This window comes from Rhinoraja longicauda, chromosome 11 (assembly GCF_053455715.1).
Source record: "Rhinoraja longicauda isolate Sanriku21f chromosome 11, sRhiLon1.1, whole genome shotgun sequence".
Classification (NCBI taxonomy): Eukaryota; Metazoa; Chordata; class Chondrichthyes; order Rajiformes; family Arhynchobatidae; genus Rhinoraja; species Rhinoraja longicauda.
In genome coordinates, this window is record NC_135963.1 from 39,710,653 (window position 1) to 39,728,133 (window position 17,481).

The 17,481-nt window shown below is 43.2% G+C and overlaps 1 protein-coding gene across 1 annotated transcript in view; it reads right to left on the bottom strand.

The window, feature by feature from the left end:
- The window catches only part of LOC144597818 (uncharacterized), a 148,874-nt gene extending 131,566 nt beyond the window's left edge, over positions 1-17,308 (bottom strand). Inside the window, exons 1-2 of the mRNA XM_078407439.1 lie at positions 17,059-17,308; positions 383-464 (exon numbers count right to left, since the gene is read on the bottom strand). Of these exons, the coding sequence (XP_078263565.1) occupies positions 383-464; positions 17,059-17,122 (146 nt within the window). The 5' untranslated portion in view covers positions 17,123-17,308. The remainder of the gene's footprint in view (positions 1-382; positions 465-17,058) is intronic.
- Between the last annotated feature and the right edge of the window lie 173 nt (positions 17,309-17,481).

Here is a 17,481-nt window from a genome sequence, read left to right on the forward strand (position 1 = left end):
CCAGGTTCCGACAGAGCTCCATCGAGATGGTTGCTAGGCAAAACTTATGGTGCAGGGTCTGGTAGTAAATCCTGCAGTGTAGCCCCAAATTCCACATACCTGCATGCTCACATTTGTATCTTTGGCAGGATAAAGGAATCATTCTTTTCCTCAACTCTACTTGCACACAATTGACACATATAAACAAGTGCATTCCTCAAGCTTGGTTATAAAATGCAGCACAAGAACTTGCAAACTGGAAGTTATTTTTACGCCTTTTTAATTGGGTTGAGAGTGAACACACACGCAAACACAAATTTGTGAGATCACCAGCAGCAACCCGAAGAAATGAACCAAGTAAATACCAATTAACAATGAAATGCAGGAACAGGGATTTACTTACCGACAACCTCCTGTACCATTTTGGCGAGTTAAGCAAGTTCCTCCATTCACACAAGGTTGAGGCGACTCATGGCACTGGAATGCTGAGTGAAAAGAAAACAATATTAAAACCAATGCAAAAAGATTTTCAGTTTGTCGGCAAGCTTTTGCAGTTCTCCCTCTCTCACTAGTAGGAACTTATTTAAACATGCAGCTTTAAAACCCAACTGTCACAAATTCTACCACCTACAAAACAGATCAATTTGATATTTATAGAACACGAGCCATGTTTTTTTTAATTGGATCAAAAAAGAAAAATAAGGGGATTAAATGTTTCAATCATTTTAACTTTGAGGACTTTATTGCATTTTTTAAAAACATTTTGAAATATTGTAGTACGTGCTTAGCAGGAGCATTATGTAACAAATGCTCGTGCTAACCCAGGGACAAGTCACCCATATCATAACGAAGCAAAACAAAAATTGTAGGAATGCTGTGTTTTACTCAAGATTTCAACACCTGCAGTTTTTTTGTGGCTAAACAACAATGAAGTGTGGGGTTACTTTCGACACTAGTTTCATGCCGGTTTCCCGTTGGACCTGTATTGCCTGATTTGCATGTCATCGTTACACTTCAACCAGACGGGTTGGATTCCTGAGGCATGTGTAAAATAAGTCACCAACAGTTTCTTCCTTTTAATATCCATTTTTCCTCACTGAGACTTCAAACAGATTTCATGTGAAACGCAGAACAGGATCTATCGTGCTGTTTTACTGCTTATTACTAAACCACGTTTTTGAGTACAAGTTTCTAAAGAAAGATTTCTTCAATTTCCAACTCCCCTACCCCTGGCGTTCCATACTTTTTTGAGTACAAGTTTCTAAAGAAAGATTTCTTCAATTTCCAACTCCCCTACCCCTGGCGTTCCATACTTTTTTGCCTCTGGTTGTGTCAAAGCAAAACAACTGTCAACACCAACATACACTTTCATTAAATCACAGTGAGAATCCTTCTCACCTTGAATACATGTAACTAAGAATACAAGCTACAACTTTATGGTGGACAGGTAGTCACAAAGAGAGCACTGGTCCATCGTTCTTTCTGCTCCATTTTATGAAAATAATTGGGCAGCATTACAGCATTGTTACTCTGGTAGAAAACAAGATGCATTGCATGCCCAGAATGATGTGTGTGCTCCTCCCAAACATTCACTTTTGTTACAGTCTAAAGACCCAGGTCTATGTCCCTATGCGTCTAACTTCTCGCATTGGAGCAATGCAAGGATTTAAGAACATTTTGAAAAATGGAGCGGGGAGTGCACTTGCGATGTGTTAGGCATCAGAACAATATTAGCCAAGCTGGATTAACCAGCCAGGTCAATCACTATCCATTTATTCTATAATGCTCTCAGCACGTTTCTAGCCCAAACTCTGGTAAGTTAAAGACACAAGTTGAAGGAGGGACCTACCAGTGTGGCTGAGGGTTTATCCCCACCACTCAATTAAAACAATCACTGTTATCCAATGGACTGACAAATCCTGTAAAACTGTAATCCTGCACAGGTCACCATTAGTAGAAGAGGCAAAGAAGATGATTACTGATTAATCCCAGTAGGAGCATGTAGAATACATAGTATCTTTCCATATTTTGTAGAGCTTCTATATTTCAAAAAAGTTGAAATGAAATAAACGTAAAACAAAAACAGTGTAAAAAAACTTCATACATTCTTACTATCTATCCATTCAATAATAAGCAAATGTTCATTCACCGCCTCAAGATCAAACAACATTGAAACTAAAGTGCTTTTTGAAGATATAGTTACAATCAGTTTTATAGTTCCAAATCAGTGTTATATTTACACTCAGGGCTCATGTTACTGATGTTATCAGCGATTTGCAAGGCTCAGCTCCAGGTGGGAGAGCACCAGCTTTTCTCAGGGAAAGGCGGAATTTTCGGGAGTTTCACTTCATGAACACAAATCATTCAACCCCCAAGACCAGGTCATGTCCAAGAAAACTCACTTTGATCTAGTAATTGTTAAGACAAAAAAAAAAAGTCCTGCTTACAACAAATTCTTAAGACCAGCTGTTCTCAATCTTTTATTTTGATTATCTCACACTCTCTCTCCTTCACAGTGAGGATGAAGAATCCAAATATCCTACTACACAGGAACATATGTCACTTGTATGGATTCCACTGTCAGTGCCAGAATTTTATGCTCCCAACAAATGCTTGCCATCAGGAGTTTGTGCATCCCACTGTCTCCCCACTTCCTCCAATCCCCTATTGCCCACCCACCCACACATTGTAATTGCTCATTTCACAGCTGAGAAATACAAGAAAATCAGTGACAATAATTTTCATTTAAAAGCGCTTGTGAACACACTTTTCATACCAGTGGTTTTAAATGAGCAGGCAAGATGCCAATTGCAAAGCACACCCCTGATCACCCAGGAGTGTTTTGGTTCAGACGCCCATCTCAAGTGAAATGGTACGAGAACAAATTCCTTTGTTTTGTATGCTGGTCGTTTAGGTGTGTGCAATGAAACTTCAGCAGCCAGGTATAAAGTTTGAACGAATGTTTGCATTATTTGGCAACATTCCAAGTTTTCGATGTGGGAGCAAATTTGGGTAGGACAATTTGAGATTGCACAAAATGGATGGATCTTGGATGAAGCCTGTTGGAGCCAGCACAGGCTCAGGTCTACGTACAAGTCAGTCAGTGAGTTCCATCCCTTCCCTCTGCAACCCTGAAAACGTCATTTTAAACACTTATCCAACCTTTGGAATGCTACAATTGAATCTGCCTCCACTACTAACTGTGATCCAATCATTCACTGCACAGAATTTTTTTTTTCCATGTTCTTACCCATTCTTTTGCCAAACATCCTCATCCTATAGACCAACAGATTCTGTACATCTCACAGTTCAATACACGTCATTTGCAAATTTGGAAAATATGCCGCGTACACCCGTGCCCCTATGTATTTGTGCAGTTGAGGGTAGACAAAAATATGGAGAGATTAAAAACATGGGGAGAAATTTGAATGCATGGTCAATGTTTGTGGCAGACTCAGTGGGACAAGGAAGGCTGAGTGCTAACCAAGTCACATTTGATAATAGTTTCTTCCTCCAACTTATCTATCAGTTGTTTAAATTTTTGCCAAAGTATTATCAAACCTCACTTTGCCTATTTAACAGCAAATTCTGCAATATGTTCCATTGCTTTCAAGTCAACTTCTTTTATACTATTCTTACAAAATTTGTTTATAAAAAGTTAGAACATTTTTCTATTCACAATATGCAGTGAAATACTACCTCAAAACTCTATACGATGTACTGAATCCATCAATTCCTGGATTTTGGGTGCTCCAAATTCACTTGATGCCCCAACCACATTTCCTAGCTGTCCAGAATGCAGACCAAAGGAAATAAATTCGAGCACACGTCTATCTACTCATACAGAGCAGAATTTTATTGTGACAGAATTGTCCATTATGAATAGGTTGCCAATATCTATGAAAACGACAATGCCATTCACCTAACAAGGCTCATTTCTATCCCAGACAATAGACACGCGATCAAAAAATCTGCTCATTCAAGTAATGAGGAAGTACAACACATCAGAACTACCATCTGCACCCTACATAAATACCTCCAGTGGGAGGGGCACAATGGGAAATTTCTGAGCATGCATTCAATTCAATATAAAAACTATTCCATGAATTTCATTCAGATCTTTGTTTGCCCCTTGGATATTAATATTGGATATTAACACATTGATGCTAGGCCAAAAAAGCACACCAATGCCTCCATTTCCTCAGAAGAACAGGGAAGTTCAGCATATCTCCAATGACTCTTGCAAATGCACCATAGAATGCATCCTATCAGGATGCATCACAACTTGGTTTGGTCACAGTTTATGCAGGCATGGGAAAGCAGTCAGCATAATCAAAGTCTACTTACATCTGGTCATTTCCTCTTATCCCCTCTCCAGTTGGGCAGAAGATACAAAATACTTCATCGTTATCTAACTCACAGGAATACATGGGTCATGCTATCGCAATATGATCAGAAATCTGCAGCACAAATTGGAAGGGGGGGGGGGGGGAGGAAATGACCAGATGCAAGTGGTCCTTTATTATGGGTGTTCAAGCCATCTAATTTAATTTAACCAAAAAAAAAAATCGATCAGCCACACATCCAAAGCCACTTCACACATTTCAGTGTACGGTCTTGTCAGTTTCAGCATTTTAACTCCTCAAAGTATTTCAAAGCAATACCCGATGTACAACAGAAACCAAGAGTGAAATTCAAGTACAGAAACCAGTTAATTGAACTATGCTTTGCCTTTGCAAATATTCTGCTCAACCACCACCTGTGACCAAAACTACAAAGCAAACCAAATGCGGTGCAGGCACAAATCCTCTGTGGGAACATTCTAGAATACGTGCAGTCATCAAGTGCTGCAGATAGCAATTTAGGAAATGAATGCAAAATAAAATTGATCAGTAAAATCACTGGCTTCAGCTGGTCCTGTCATTTATCTTTCACAACACTGTCAGTGTTCACATAATTAACATATATCAACCACGCCAACAATGTCTCAGCATTTTAAAAAGAGTTAAAATTAAAAAAGGAAAGCAGTTGAATCGGAGATAAGCAGCTAGATCAAAGAGGTATCAAAACACAACACGTTCTAAAGGAATTTAAGAGTTTGGCATCCTATATACACAGGGAGGATGGATGCTAGCATAACTCAAGGATGGGGCAGCTCATATAATTGGACATGCAAAGATGCCATCTACCATTCTCCAAATCAACAATAATTTAAGTCTGATGAAATGAAGGACCACCATTCCTTAAATTGATCCAATACCTGGATTTGGATTTTGACAGCACTGAATTATCAGTCGTGGAGGAACATTGACAAACTAGAATACTCTGGCTCCAATTACTGGCAAGCCCTAGTTGGAAGCCAGCAAAACAAAAGGAATCAAAGGCTGAATGAACTCAGATGATACAACGTTAGATACAAATTGACTTGAAATAATTCAGTAGAGTTGATGCCCATTTTAAATACCCCTGCAATTCATGGATAATATTTCAGTAAACTGAAGGCTATACTTGCGTGCAGATTGAGAGTAGAAACAATCATTTTTCCAATGTCAATGCGTTGAAAGCTCATCAAATCTCTGCACATGAAAGCAAACTTCATGCTCCATTGGCAGATATGTGGGGTACAATATTTTAACAACCTTCACAAAACAAATGAAGCCTCTGCTGAAGCGAATGCCATTTCCCGGCGAAATTCCAGAGACAAATACCACAGAGCAACTATTGGCAACAAGACATACTACAATGGATGACATCAGGCCAGTTTATTGTCATATACACCAGAGTGCGATGAAACTCCACATTCACATGGTATAAATGCAAAAAAAAGATAAATGCAACAATAAATACAAGTCCAAAACAGCAGAATGATACAAGATTAAAGTGCAAAAAATATTGAGGTACAATGACAGACGAACCAAAAGAAGTTAAGAATAAGAGTATATGACAGCACTCTTGATTGAGGTGACTGATTCAGTAACGAGATCATAGCAGGGAAGAAGCTGTTCTTAAATCTGGATATCTGAGCTTTTAAGCTTCTATATCTTCTCCCGGAAGGCAAAACAAAGAAAGGAGAGTGGCCAGTGTGGCAAGCATCATTGATAATATTTCCAGCTTTCCTGATACAATGCGCCGTGAAGATGGATGCAAGTAACGAGCCTGTGATGAACTGGGCTGTGTTCATCACTTTGCAGGTTTAGACCATCCATAGCAGAGCAGTTGCTACAGAAGGCCAAGATGCATCCTGACAGAATTATCTCCACAGTACAAATGAAGATGCTCAAGGGAAACGTCGAGAACATGCCAAATTCTCTCAGATGCTCAATAAATTAAATAATGCTTTTACACATTCTGCATCACCATGTCAACCACGTTGAATTGCCACCCTCTAGGTTGAATTGAGCCTCCAACTTGTTCTGGAATTCATTCACTCCGATACTCCAGCAGAAATGATGCTTAGATTCTTGTATAGTATGGGATCATCCTCCTGGAAAGCCTTGAATCTGGATTTTAGCAGAGTGGGAATTGTCTTGACGGCCCAAGTTCCAGTAGTTATCTGCTTCATTCACATGTTACCTGTCAATTAGCCATCCCGCCCAGAATACCTTTGCCATCAATATGAAGATTAAATAATCCACCAGCCAGAAAAGAAAAAGCAATGTCAATTAAGACAAAATGAGGAGGAGGAGAGTCATGCAAGGCATAAACACTGGAGCAGACCAAACAGACAAAATAGACCGTCAGTGTTGGGCAAGCTATTTTCACCAAAACAATTTATTTCACAAGCATTTGCTTCCCTTTCAAGAACATGACTACTTTCAGCCACCGCATTAAAAACAGACCTTTCTAAAATGCTTTCCTGAGACATTAAATTTAGAGGCAAATTTCCATCTCACCGGCCAGTGGTACTTCCTGAACTACCTGGTCAAACCTCCTCAACTTAGAACATCTGTCAAAACACCTGCCACCTGTTCTTTCGTAAATACTTTGGTTTCTTATTACAACCAAAGACATGCGGCAAATCTCTTCTGCACCCTCACCATGATCTCATTATACCTTCTGAAGTAGCGTTTTGCAAAGTAGAATATTCTTTACAATCAATTAATATTTCAGCAGAGGCCTTATATTTGTACCGCTGCACCAACACCTCAGTTTTGAGCCCACCATCCTGTGAAGATCTTCTGACGCTATTTCTTTGGCAAGATGCCTATTTAATGCTTTTATTGTTGGACTGTGGGTGACTGAATTTCGTCCAATATTGGATGACAAATAAAGCTATCTTGAATCTTGAAGAAGTCCTCACACCCCACTAATGCATTCTTACCCTGTCATCAACACTCTTCCTTGTCTCCCCCGTCAGCCTTCTACCTCTCTTGATCTTTTCATCTCCAACTGCCGCTGTGATACCGACTGTGTTGTCTTGACTTTTCCACTCCTCTTACCTACTCCAATCTCACCCCCACTTAAAGTGCATTCCCCCACAGTCAGTTCTAAATCCCAATATTGTCATCACTTCTAGTGCCTGGACTGTAGTCTGGCAGACTAACCTCTGCCATCTCAAGCAGAACTGCCCTGCCTTGTTTCTGCCTGTACCTGCTCCACCACACCCATCTCCAGATACTTTGATTCCCTTTCAACTCCCTTTAGCCAATCACTTCCCACCTACATGTAGTACACCTCACATGCTCTTCACCACTTCAATGACTTTCAATTCCTTGGCCCACATCACCTCTTCTTTGTCATGGACATCCAGACCCTCTACTCCTCCATTCCCCACCAGAAAGACCTCAGGGCCCTCCAGTTCTTCTTTGATCTGAAACAAAATCTGTTCCCCTCAATCAACACACTCCTCTCACTTGGGACCAACCAAGCCTGGCCTTTTGTTGGTTATGTCAAACAGTCCTTGTTCCAGACGTACAACGGTCCCGTCTGCTAACTTTCTCCGCTGCATTGACGACTGCATCATGGCTGCCTCGTGCAGAACTCGCAGAATTCAATTTTATTACTAACTTACACCTTGCCCTCAAAAGCACTTGGACAATTTCTGACACGTCTCTCCCCTTTTTCAATCTCCATCTCAGGGCACAGTCTATCCAATGACATCTACTGCAAATTCACTGACTTCCACAGCTACCTCGAGGACATCTCTCCAACCTTGACTCTTGGAAGGACACCATTCCTTATTCCTTCTAGAGCACATCCAAGCCACCACCACTGATGATCAGAGTCAGCAGCTACATACATGGAAAAGGCCGCACCAACAGTTTCTCCTTAAGTCTCAAGATTTATTTACAAGTATCTTGTCTAATATCTGGAATGGGCAGTTCAACATAGGGGGAAAGTTTGAACAGGCTGTGCTTGTATCAAGTTCAGGAAAGTGCGAGGAGATCTGACGGAAATTTTAAGGGGTTGAAATTCCTTTTGAGAGAGATCCTAGAACTGGGTGTCACCCATTCAAAGAGGAGGCGAGTTGTTTTTCTGCATTGTGAGTCTTTAGACTTGACAGATACAGCGCAGAAACAGGCTCTTTGGCCAACCGAGTCCACGCCGACCAGCAATCACCCCGTACACTAACACTATCCTATGCAGCAAGGACAATAAAAAAATTTACCGACCAATTAACCCACAAACCAGTATCTCTTGAAATGTGGGTGGAAACTGGAGCACCCGGAGAAACCCACGTGGTCACAGAGAGAATGTACAAACTCCGTACAGACAGCACCCATAGTTAGGATCGAACCCGGGTCTCTGGGGCTGTAAGGCAGCAGCTCTACCACTGCATCACTGTGCAGCCCTTTGGAAATTTCTTCCACAAAGTGCGGTCGAAAAAAAGCTCAGAACAATTTAAGCCATGAACGATGTCAGAACCACAATCATGTGGAAATACATTGCTATTACTTCAACACCTTCATACGGATGCACCTTTGTTGTAGAGATCACAGCAGTTCCAAACAGCAGCTCACTGCCACCAGCTACTGATGGACACTGGGCATGGGGAAATCAAAGCTTAACTTTGCCAGTAACATCCACATGCCATAACTGAATAAATACTACACCAGCACTGAATGTCAATAACTAAGTGGAACATAACAAGATGCATTCAATCCATATAACACAACACCCAAAAATGATTCGGTTCACCAATTTGCCAGATAAATTTACCACAGAAACAGGCCCTTCAGCCCACACCAACCATCAAGCAATTTATTTTAACACTAATCCCCTTTGATTCTCAGCACTTTTCATCAACTCGACACCAGATTCTTGTAGGAAAGAAAACTGTGGATGCTGGTTTAAATCGAAGGTAGACACAAAATGCTGGAGTAACTCAGCGAGTCAGGCAGCATCTTGGGAGAGAAGGAATGGGTGACGTTTCGGGTCGAGACCCTTCTTCAGACTGATGTCAGGGGAGGGGGTGAGACAAAGATAGGATACAGTCAGAGACAGGAAGACTGGTGGGAGAACTGGGAAAGGGGAGGGGATAGAGAGGGAAAGCAGGGACTATCTGAAGTTAGATAAGTCAATGTTCATACCGCTGGGGTGTAAACAACCCAAGCGAAATACGAGGTGCTGTTCCTCCAATTTGCGCTGGGCCTCACTCTGACAATGGAATGAGGCCCAGGACAGAAGGGTCAGATTGGGAATGGGAGGGGGAGTTGAAGTGCTGAGCCACCGGGAGATCAAGTTGGTTGATGGACTGAGCGGGGGTGTTCAGCAAAACGATCACTGAGCCTGCGCTTGGTCTCGCCGATGTAGAGAAGTTGACACCTGGAACAACGGATAAAGAGGATGAGGTTGGAGGAGGTGCAGGTGAACCTCTGCCTCACCTGGAAACACTGCTTGGGTCCTTGGTTGGAGTTGAGGGGGGAGGTAAAGGGACAGGTGTTGCATCTCCTGCAGTTGCAGGGGAAAGTACCCGGGGAGGGGTGGTTTGGGTGGGAAGGGACAAGTGGACCAGGGACTTTCAGAGGGAATGGGAAGATGTGGCCAGTAGTGGGATCCTGTTGGAGGTGGCAGAAATGTTGGAGGATAATATGTTGTTCACCTGCACTTCCTCCAACCTCTTCTACTGTATCCGCTGTTCCAGATGTCAACTTCTCTACATCGGCGAGACCAAGCGCAGGCTCGGCGATGGTTTCGCTGAACACCTCCGTTCAGTCCATCTTAACCAACCTGATTTCCCGGTGGCTCGGCACTTCAACTCTCCCACCCATTCCCCAATCTGACCTTTCTGTCCTGGGCCTCCTCCATTGCCAGAGTGAGGCCCAGCGCAAATCGGAGGAATAGCACTTCATATTTCACTTGGGTAGTTTACACTCCAGTGGTATAAACATTGACTTCTCTAACTTCAGATAGTCCCTGCTTTCCCCCTCTATCCCCTCCCCTTCCCAGTTCTCCCACCAGTCACCCTGTCTCCGACTACATCCTATCTTTGTCCCGCCCCCTCCCCTGACATCAGTCTGAAGAAGGGTCTCGACCCAAAACATCACCCATTCCTTCTCTCCAGAGATGCTGCCTGACCCGCTGAGTTACTCCAGCATTTTGTATTAACCTCTGGATTCTTGTACTCGTCTACAAACTTGGCACAAAGTTCAGCAGCCAATTAACATTCCAACCTGGAGGGCAAAATTAGTCAAAAAGGCAATCTACAAACCTGAAACTGGGAATACAAACCAGTCTTTACTGTGATTGAGCTCAGGCTATTGTGTTGTCTTATCACAACAAATCAGTAATAATGCAAAGTGCTGCTTCTCCCTTCAATTTGCCATCCCCATACATAACAAAACAGCGATTATGCTGGGAACCTGTTTACCTGGCTCGTGACCACATCAACTCACCAACGTAGTAGCCATTTTGAGCACGGGAATATGACAGGACTCGCTCAACTGTTGCTGTCATAAACTTGCCACTTGGTGTCACTGCACCCCAATCAAAAATACAGACAATGCACCAAAATTAATTGAAGGACCTGACGCTAAACATTAAACTGAACTTCAAATAATTTCCACAAAATGTTTGGTTCTAACATTATTATATGTTTAATACTGGGAAAGGATACATGTAATCAGACAAAATCTAAATGCACGATGCAAAAATTTTTAACCAATTTTCCCTTCTCCAGGTGCCAAGTCCCTGTTGTGCGTTTAATTCTGCAGGTTGGGCCAAATTTAGCAGTCATTATTCATATTGCAACTTCAGCCAAGAGTTATGCCAAGTGATCTGACCTTGCAGGAAATCACAATCAATCTAAAATCACATTCTCACTTCACTGACATAGTTGCATCCTTGAATCAGTTCCTGAACATTAGCAGCATAAACTCTGATTTAACCCACAATCCAAAGTTATAGTTTTAAGATACAGCACGGAAACAGGCCCTTTGGCCCACCGAGTCCGCACTGACCAGCAATCTCCATATGCTAAAACACATCCAACACACTAGGGACAATTTATACCAAAACCAATCAACCTACAGATCGGGTGTTTTTGAAGCATGGGAGGAAACCGGATCTCCCAGAGAATACCTACGCAGTCACAGGGAGAACATACAAACTCCACACGGACAGCACCTGTAGTCAGGATCAAACCAGCGTTCCTGGTGTTGTAGAGCAGCAACTCTACCGCTGTGCCAAATGCCACAGTTGGCATAATCAGCAATCACACTGGCCTGGCCTACATTGTTGAGCTGGCAGCAAACACATTGTTAAATCGGTGCGAAGCTTTAAACTCCATTTGAAGTAGTTTCCGCTCTACCTATTTCTTGACTGCACTTCAGTTACTTTCTGGAACTCTTCCAAAAAAATCCTACTTTTGTTCGAGCAATGCTCTCAGCCCTGCCTCGCCTCCTCCCTGGCCCGTGCTGGCATACTCCACACTCCCCAAATTGTTCTGAGGATTGCCACCGACAGAGAAGAAAGCCATGGGAGGATATAGGCAAAAAAACAACTTCAAATGTACATTAGAGCGTTAGTTATCCTGAGAGGGAGTGCTGCACCTCCCTAACCCAAGGGCACTCTGTCTTGTGGTAGCATACATTGTCCAGCCAAGATCCATTTACTGAAAGCATACATTTGTAATCCTTCCTGGTCTGAATGGCTCAGCACAATATTAATCACTTCATTTACCTGCTGATTCATTTAAGCATCACGGACAAACAATTTTAGTGGTTTGAAGTTGAGCTGTGCGATCATGCAATTTTGAGATAGGTATTAGAGCAAATATCTCTAGCACCGGACTCAACAACATTCACCATTTCTCACTAATCTTTTTCCTCCCTCAACCCTCCTATTCGTTCCTTGGGTCCTGCCACGATCTTTGACATTCAGACTTCCTAAAGGAGTTTATCAACAAAGCCTGAAGACTAAGCTGTCAGGAATACAAAAAAAAAAGTCTGGTTTCAAAAGTTGATAATATTTTCCAAAGTTCCAGCAGACCAACACTGAACATTTTCCCAACTGGCCAGACTTCCAGCTTACAAAGGACAGATGCTGCTACAATTTCCTTAGTTTTAGCCTGGGACTTTCTGCTCAGCACTTTACACAAAAGCACTTAGTGTGGGAAACCGAGAAAGAGACGAGGAATGCAAAGAACCAGAGCGTCTGTTGATCAAAATCCCTCATCAATACGTAAAAAACAGATCATCAAGACTCAAATGAAAACAACTTTAGAAGCAAGGCAGTTTATCCTCAAGTATCTTTTGAAAATGCAACACCTTTCTTGCCAAAGACACCAGACATATCAATGTTTAGCTTAGAGATACAGCTTGGAAACAAGCCCTTTGGCACACCGGGTCCACGCTGACCATTAATCACCTGTTCACACAAATCTCAGATTTACATCCACTACTTATACACTAGGGGGAGTTTTACTGAGGCTAATTAACCTACATATCCACACATCTCCGGGATGTGGAAAGAAACTGGAGCACCTGGAGGAAAACTACAGGGAATGTGTAAACTCCACACAGATAGCACCCAAACTCAGGATTGAACATGGGTTCCTGGTGCTCTAAGATAGCAGCTCTGAGATAACTACTCCACCATGTCCAAGTTCAAGGGCTCAAGGGGAAATGGTGACTGCAGCTAATATTGGGAGTCTTACTCTTAACTGTAACCTGCATTTACGTTTGGCATTTTGCTCCTCGAACTCTATTGCAGTTACTTGCAGATATAAGCACTGTGAGGCAGCTTACAAAGCTGCACCCCACTGGTGCAGCCCACCAGCATTGTGTGCATTCTTCCTGTGACTGCACCAGTTTTTCCTAGGTGCTCCAGTTTGAACCCGTCCCAAATGAATGCAGATTGGTAGGTTAATAGGTTGCTGTACGTTGACCCAGTGCTAAAATTGGGGTGTGGTTGTGGGGGTAAGAAAAGAACTGGGTTAGGTAGGACTGGTGTAAACCGGTGGCAAAGGACATGCTTCCATACCATACCTCTGACCTGTGACTTCATGATATGAAATGGCTTAGACACATGAGGGAACTTGTACTGCAAGAACAATGTTGCCCCACAAAACAGTTTATGCTTCAGCAAAGGTAAAATTTGAATTTTTTAACAAATTTGGGAGAAATTAGTTATTCATTTTGCAGGTTCCTGCATACCTTCTAAACAACAGATCAGAAAGGCAATGACCACTCTGGAACTGAGTCATACAGGTTGTGATGTCATAACAGAAGCAAACTGCAGATGAAACAAGAACAATTTAATCCTAAATCCAGACATTCCCTTAGTTTCATACAAGGTCTATTTCCACAGCCTATTAAATACAACTTACTCCACTCAGCACAGCATGCAGACACGGCAGTGTCCTGCCTGCTTGATATGCTTGCAATCGAAGGGGTGGAGGAGGGGGGTGGGATTGAGAAAGGAGTACCCATCAGCTTGGAATGAGTTAGAGTGCAGTGTTATATCCTCAAATGTTAGTGAATTAGTCATTGTGATAGCATAAGGTGAAATTGCCAGATTGGCATTACTTTGGAAAAGAAATCTGCAATATTAAAACCCAACATTAGAATCAGACAAGGGACAGGGGTTTATGAAAAGCAGAAGCAAATATCTTCGAGCAGGTTTGTGTTGTCTTGTTAGCAGTCAGCCCTCAGCTAACTTCTGAAGTTGAAGTCTATTATCACCAAGTGTGGTGCCAGACACAATATTTCTCCAACCCATTCCTTAGTTCAATGACAGACTCCACTATTTCTGCCTTTAGTCCATGCATTTGCAAGTACTGCAGCACATGCATCTCAACAAGACACCCAAGTTACTTTAAGCCGCTATGAGGGGCAGGGACAAGTAACAGAACAACATCTGAAACAGGTGAGGGAATCAGCATTTGAGAAATGGAATTCTCAACATTATGCATTTGGCTTCTCCAGTCCATACCCAGTGTCAACTGAAGCTCCTAGTTTGTAGCACCACACGCCTGTAATTGCGATGCTGTAATTGTCTGTGCTGGGCACGGCTTTTAAAGAGTAATCAAATTGTAGCAGGAGTACCATGGGCAGTAGACAAAGTACAGCCCAATCACCGTACAAATACTCAGCACGGCAATGAACAATCTCTTCACACTTGTCTCAGTGCAAAACAAGCAATTAAAAAAAACTATACAAGGAGTCATTTTAACACTTCCTTTGTTCCAAGTAGAAATGACAAATTTTCTTATATTTCCTGTAACCCATTAAATATGATTTACCTCACTCAGTCTAACAGGGGACAAACATCCCACTACCATTTCTGCAAAGGTGCGTCGGGGAAAGCCCCCATCAATTTGGCAGCAGAGTAACAAGTCTTACGATTCATACTAGTGTCGCTATTGACAGGATGCTTAGTGTGCAAGTTTACATTTTTCATCTTTGTTCTTTATTGACAATTATGAGTTTCTCAGGTGCGGGCAAGACCCACTTAACCAATTATTCTTCTCAAGCAAGTGTCACATCACATTCCAGTCTCCAATAGGATCATACATCCATTAATATACCATTCCCATTATTCGTCAGCAAGTTGTGTTAAGTAAACCCTTGACCACTTCTACATACAACATAGCGGGTAGTAACAGATAATTCAGTCCAGTAACGAGTTCTTGTGCTTTAGGGAGCAAAACTACAACGGTCACGGTGAGCTGGGGTGGTTGGTGCTGCAGGCAGTAGATAAAACTGTTCGGTCAACTTTTGTAACTTGGTTTGCACCAAAACCAGGCAACACTTGTGTGCTGCATAGGTGGGGTCTACTACATGATTTTACCGGGTTGTAAGCAAAACAAAGCATTTCACTGTACCTAGGTACATGTGACAGTAAAGTATCGTTGAATCTCTACCCGGTCCACAGAACTGGTTGGAACATCTGATCACCCACTACACCCTAAAGCTGGGACCGTAAACCAGACCTCAGCTTTCATTCAGCTAACTATTACTCATGGTACACAATCCTCAACCCAAGACTGGTTTATTTTGGAGCACAAATAAATCTAGCCCAAAGACAAGCATGCATAACAACAGGGACGAAACTTCAAAGTAAATCATCATGTGAAGTGCCACAAAACACTCCAATTATGTAATACGGCTACATAGAGACACGGTTCTTTTTATTTTGCACTGAATGGTGCATTTACTGGCAAGACCTGGGGAGTTTCCGCAAATGATTATTTTAGGGTTTTTTTCGGAACACGGGTTAAAAGAGTAACACCGAATAACAACTTCAAACTCGGGGAGCGCTCACGCTTTAATAAAGTGAAATCAGTGTGGCTGCATGCGTGTGTCATGTGTGTCTGTGTGCCAAATCAACAGCATTGCAACGCACCAAACCGACGCAGCCCACACCATGAACTTCAAAACTTTTCTTAGAAAACAGATGTTATCCCAACGTACAAGAACAAGATGAACCTTTCTCTGCGAACTCTCTATTAAATAACAATGCGATCCAAACGCAAGGGGGTTTCGTCTGTTTCATGTTATTTTTAAGATCACAACTAATGAATGGATTTCTCCCCAGACAAACCGTGACAGAAACTGCTGCCGTGGCTTTTTTGAGGGAAAAAAACCCAGGGTTTAACACGCCCGTTGTATGTAAATATGAATCACCAGTCTTTTGACTAAAAAAAGTTTCCACATTGTCATTTCCACCGTGTGATCTTTTCAGTTCCCTAGTTCCCTTCCTGACATTTACGATACAACTTGTCCAAGTTTTTAAAAAATAGTTTAAATTTTTCAAAAGAAAGAAACCCACGAAGGGGGGTGGGGGTGGGTGGGCGGAGAAACCCCCGCAATCCGGCACAGACCCGATCCAGATGTGAAACCGCTGTACATACTTTATAAATTATTCTTCGTCGCGCAAATAGTACCGAGACCGCGGAAAAAAATATCCACGAAGTTTAACAGAAAAACAGCGGCGAAAAATCCATGGAAGTTTAGAGTTGGTACCAACTCCACTTCAACACGACTCAAAACGGAAACTTATTTTTTAATTCGCTCGGGTCTGTGGCAGAGTTTTAAAATGGAGAACCAATCCAGCGAGGAAATTTATTTTAGTTGGTTAAAACTTGTAACTAGCTCTTTTTAAGGGGTGTGTGGGGGGGGGGGGGGGGTGCGTGGGGGGGGAGGGAGGGATGGATGGAGTGAACGAGAGTCTCTGGGTAAGGGAAAGAGTGGGGGAATAATACTGGAAACAGCGGAGGAAAGAGAAAGTCGCTGCCCAAAACCCCGCCGCTCATCTGAACAGAAAAAGTTTTTAAAGTTTCCATTTGACGTACGTGCACGCGCGCGGCGTGCACATCCGCGGGCTCGATACAGGTTGAGACCCCGATCCGTCTTCCACCCCCCCCCCCCCCCTCTCCTCCCTCGTTCACGGGGAGCCCGCGTTCCCGTGATTGAAGTCTGTCAGAAAGTTTGTCTTGAGAGGAGGGACGAGAGAGGCAGGGAGCCGGGCACAGGGCAGGAGGCTGGCGTGGGGCCGGGCTTCAACCTCATACATTCACAGCCACGCTTTACCTGCTCCACAACCGATTCAGATGTGTTGCCTCTCTCCCCCCTCCTCCTCCTCCTCAGCTCAACAACCCACCGTCCCAGCTCCAACTTCTCACCCACTGGCACTGACCTGCACAGACAGCAGCCACCGCCAGCACACCCCAAAAGTGCCTCCAAAGCCGGCTGGCTCCCATCTCTCGGCAGCTCCCTCAGAGTTACACTCCTCATAGAAGCCGGCTGGGGTAGAGAGGAGCGAGGTGCGGTGGTGGAGTCCAAGGGATTGCGAGTTGCGGTACTTGGGGTCCAGATACTTGGGGTCCAAGGGAAGGGCGACTTGCGGTCCAGGTACTTGGAGCCGGGCTAGTTGCGGTATTTGGGGTCCGGGTGTTGCGAGTTGAGGTGCGAGGCGCCGGCGGCCGCTACAATGTTGCCGACATTGGAACTCAGAGTAACTTTCTGGCCGTCGCGTCACCGCCGCATTGCTCCTCCTCCCAGTGCCGCCCCTTTCCCCTTCCGCCGCCTGGCGCTCAGAACCCGCTGCCAAATCCTCCCA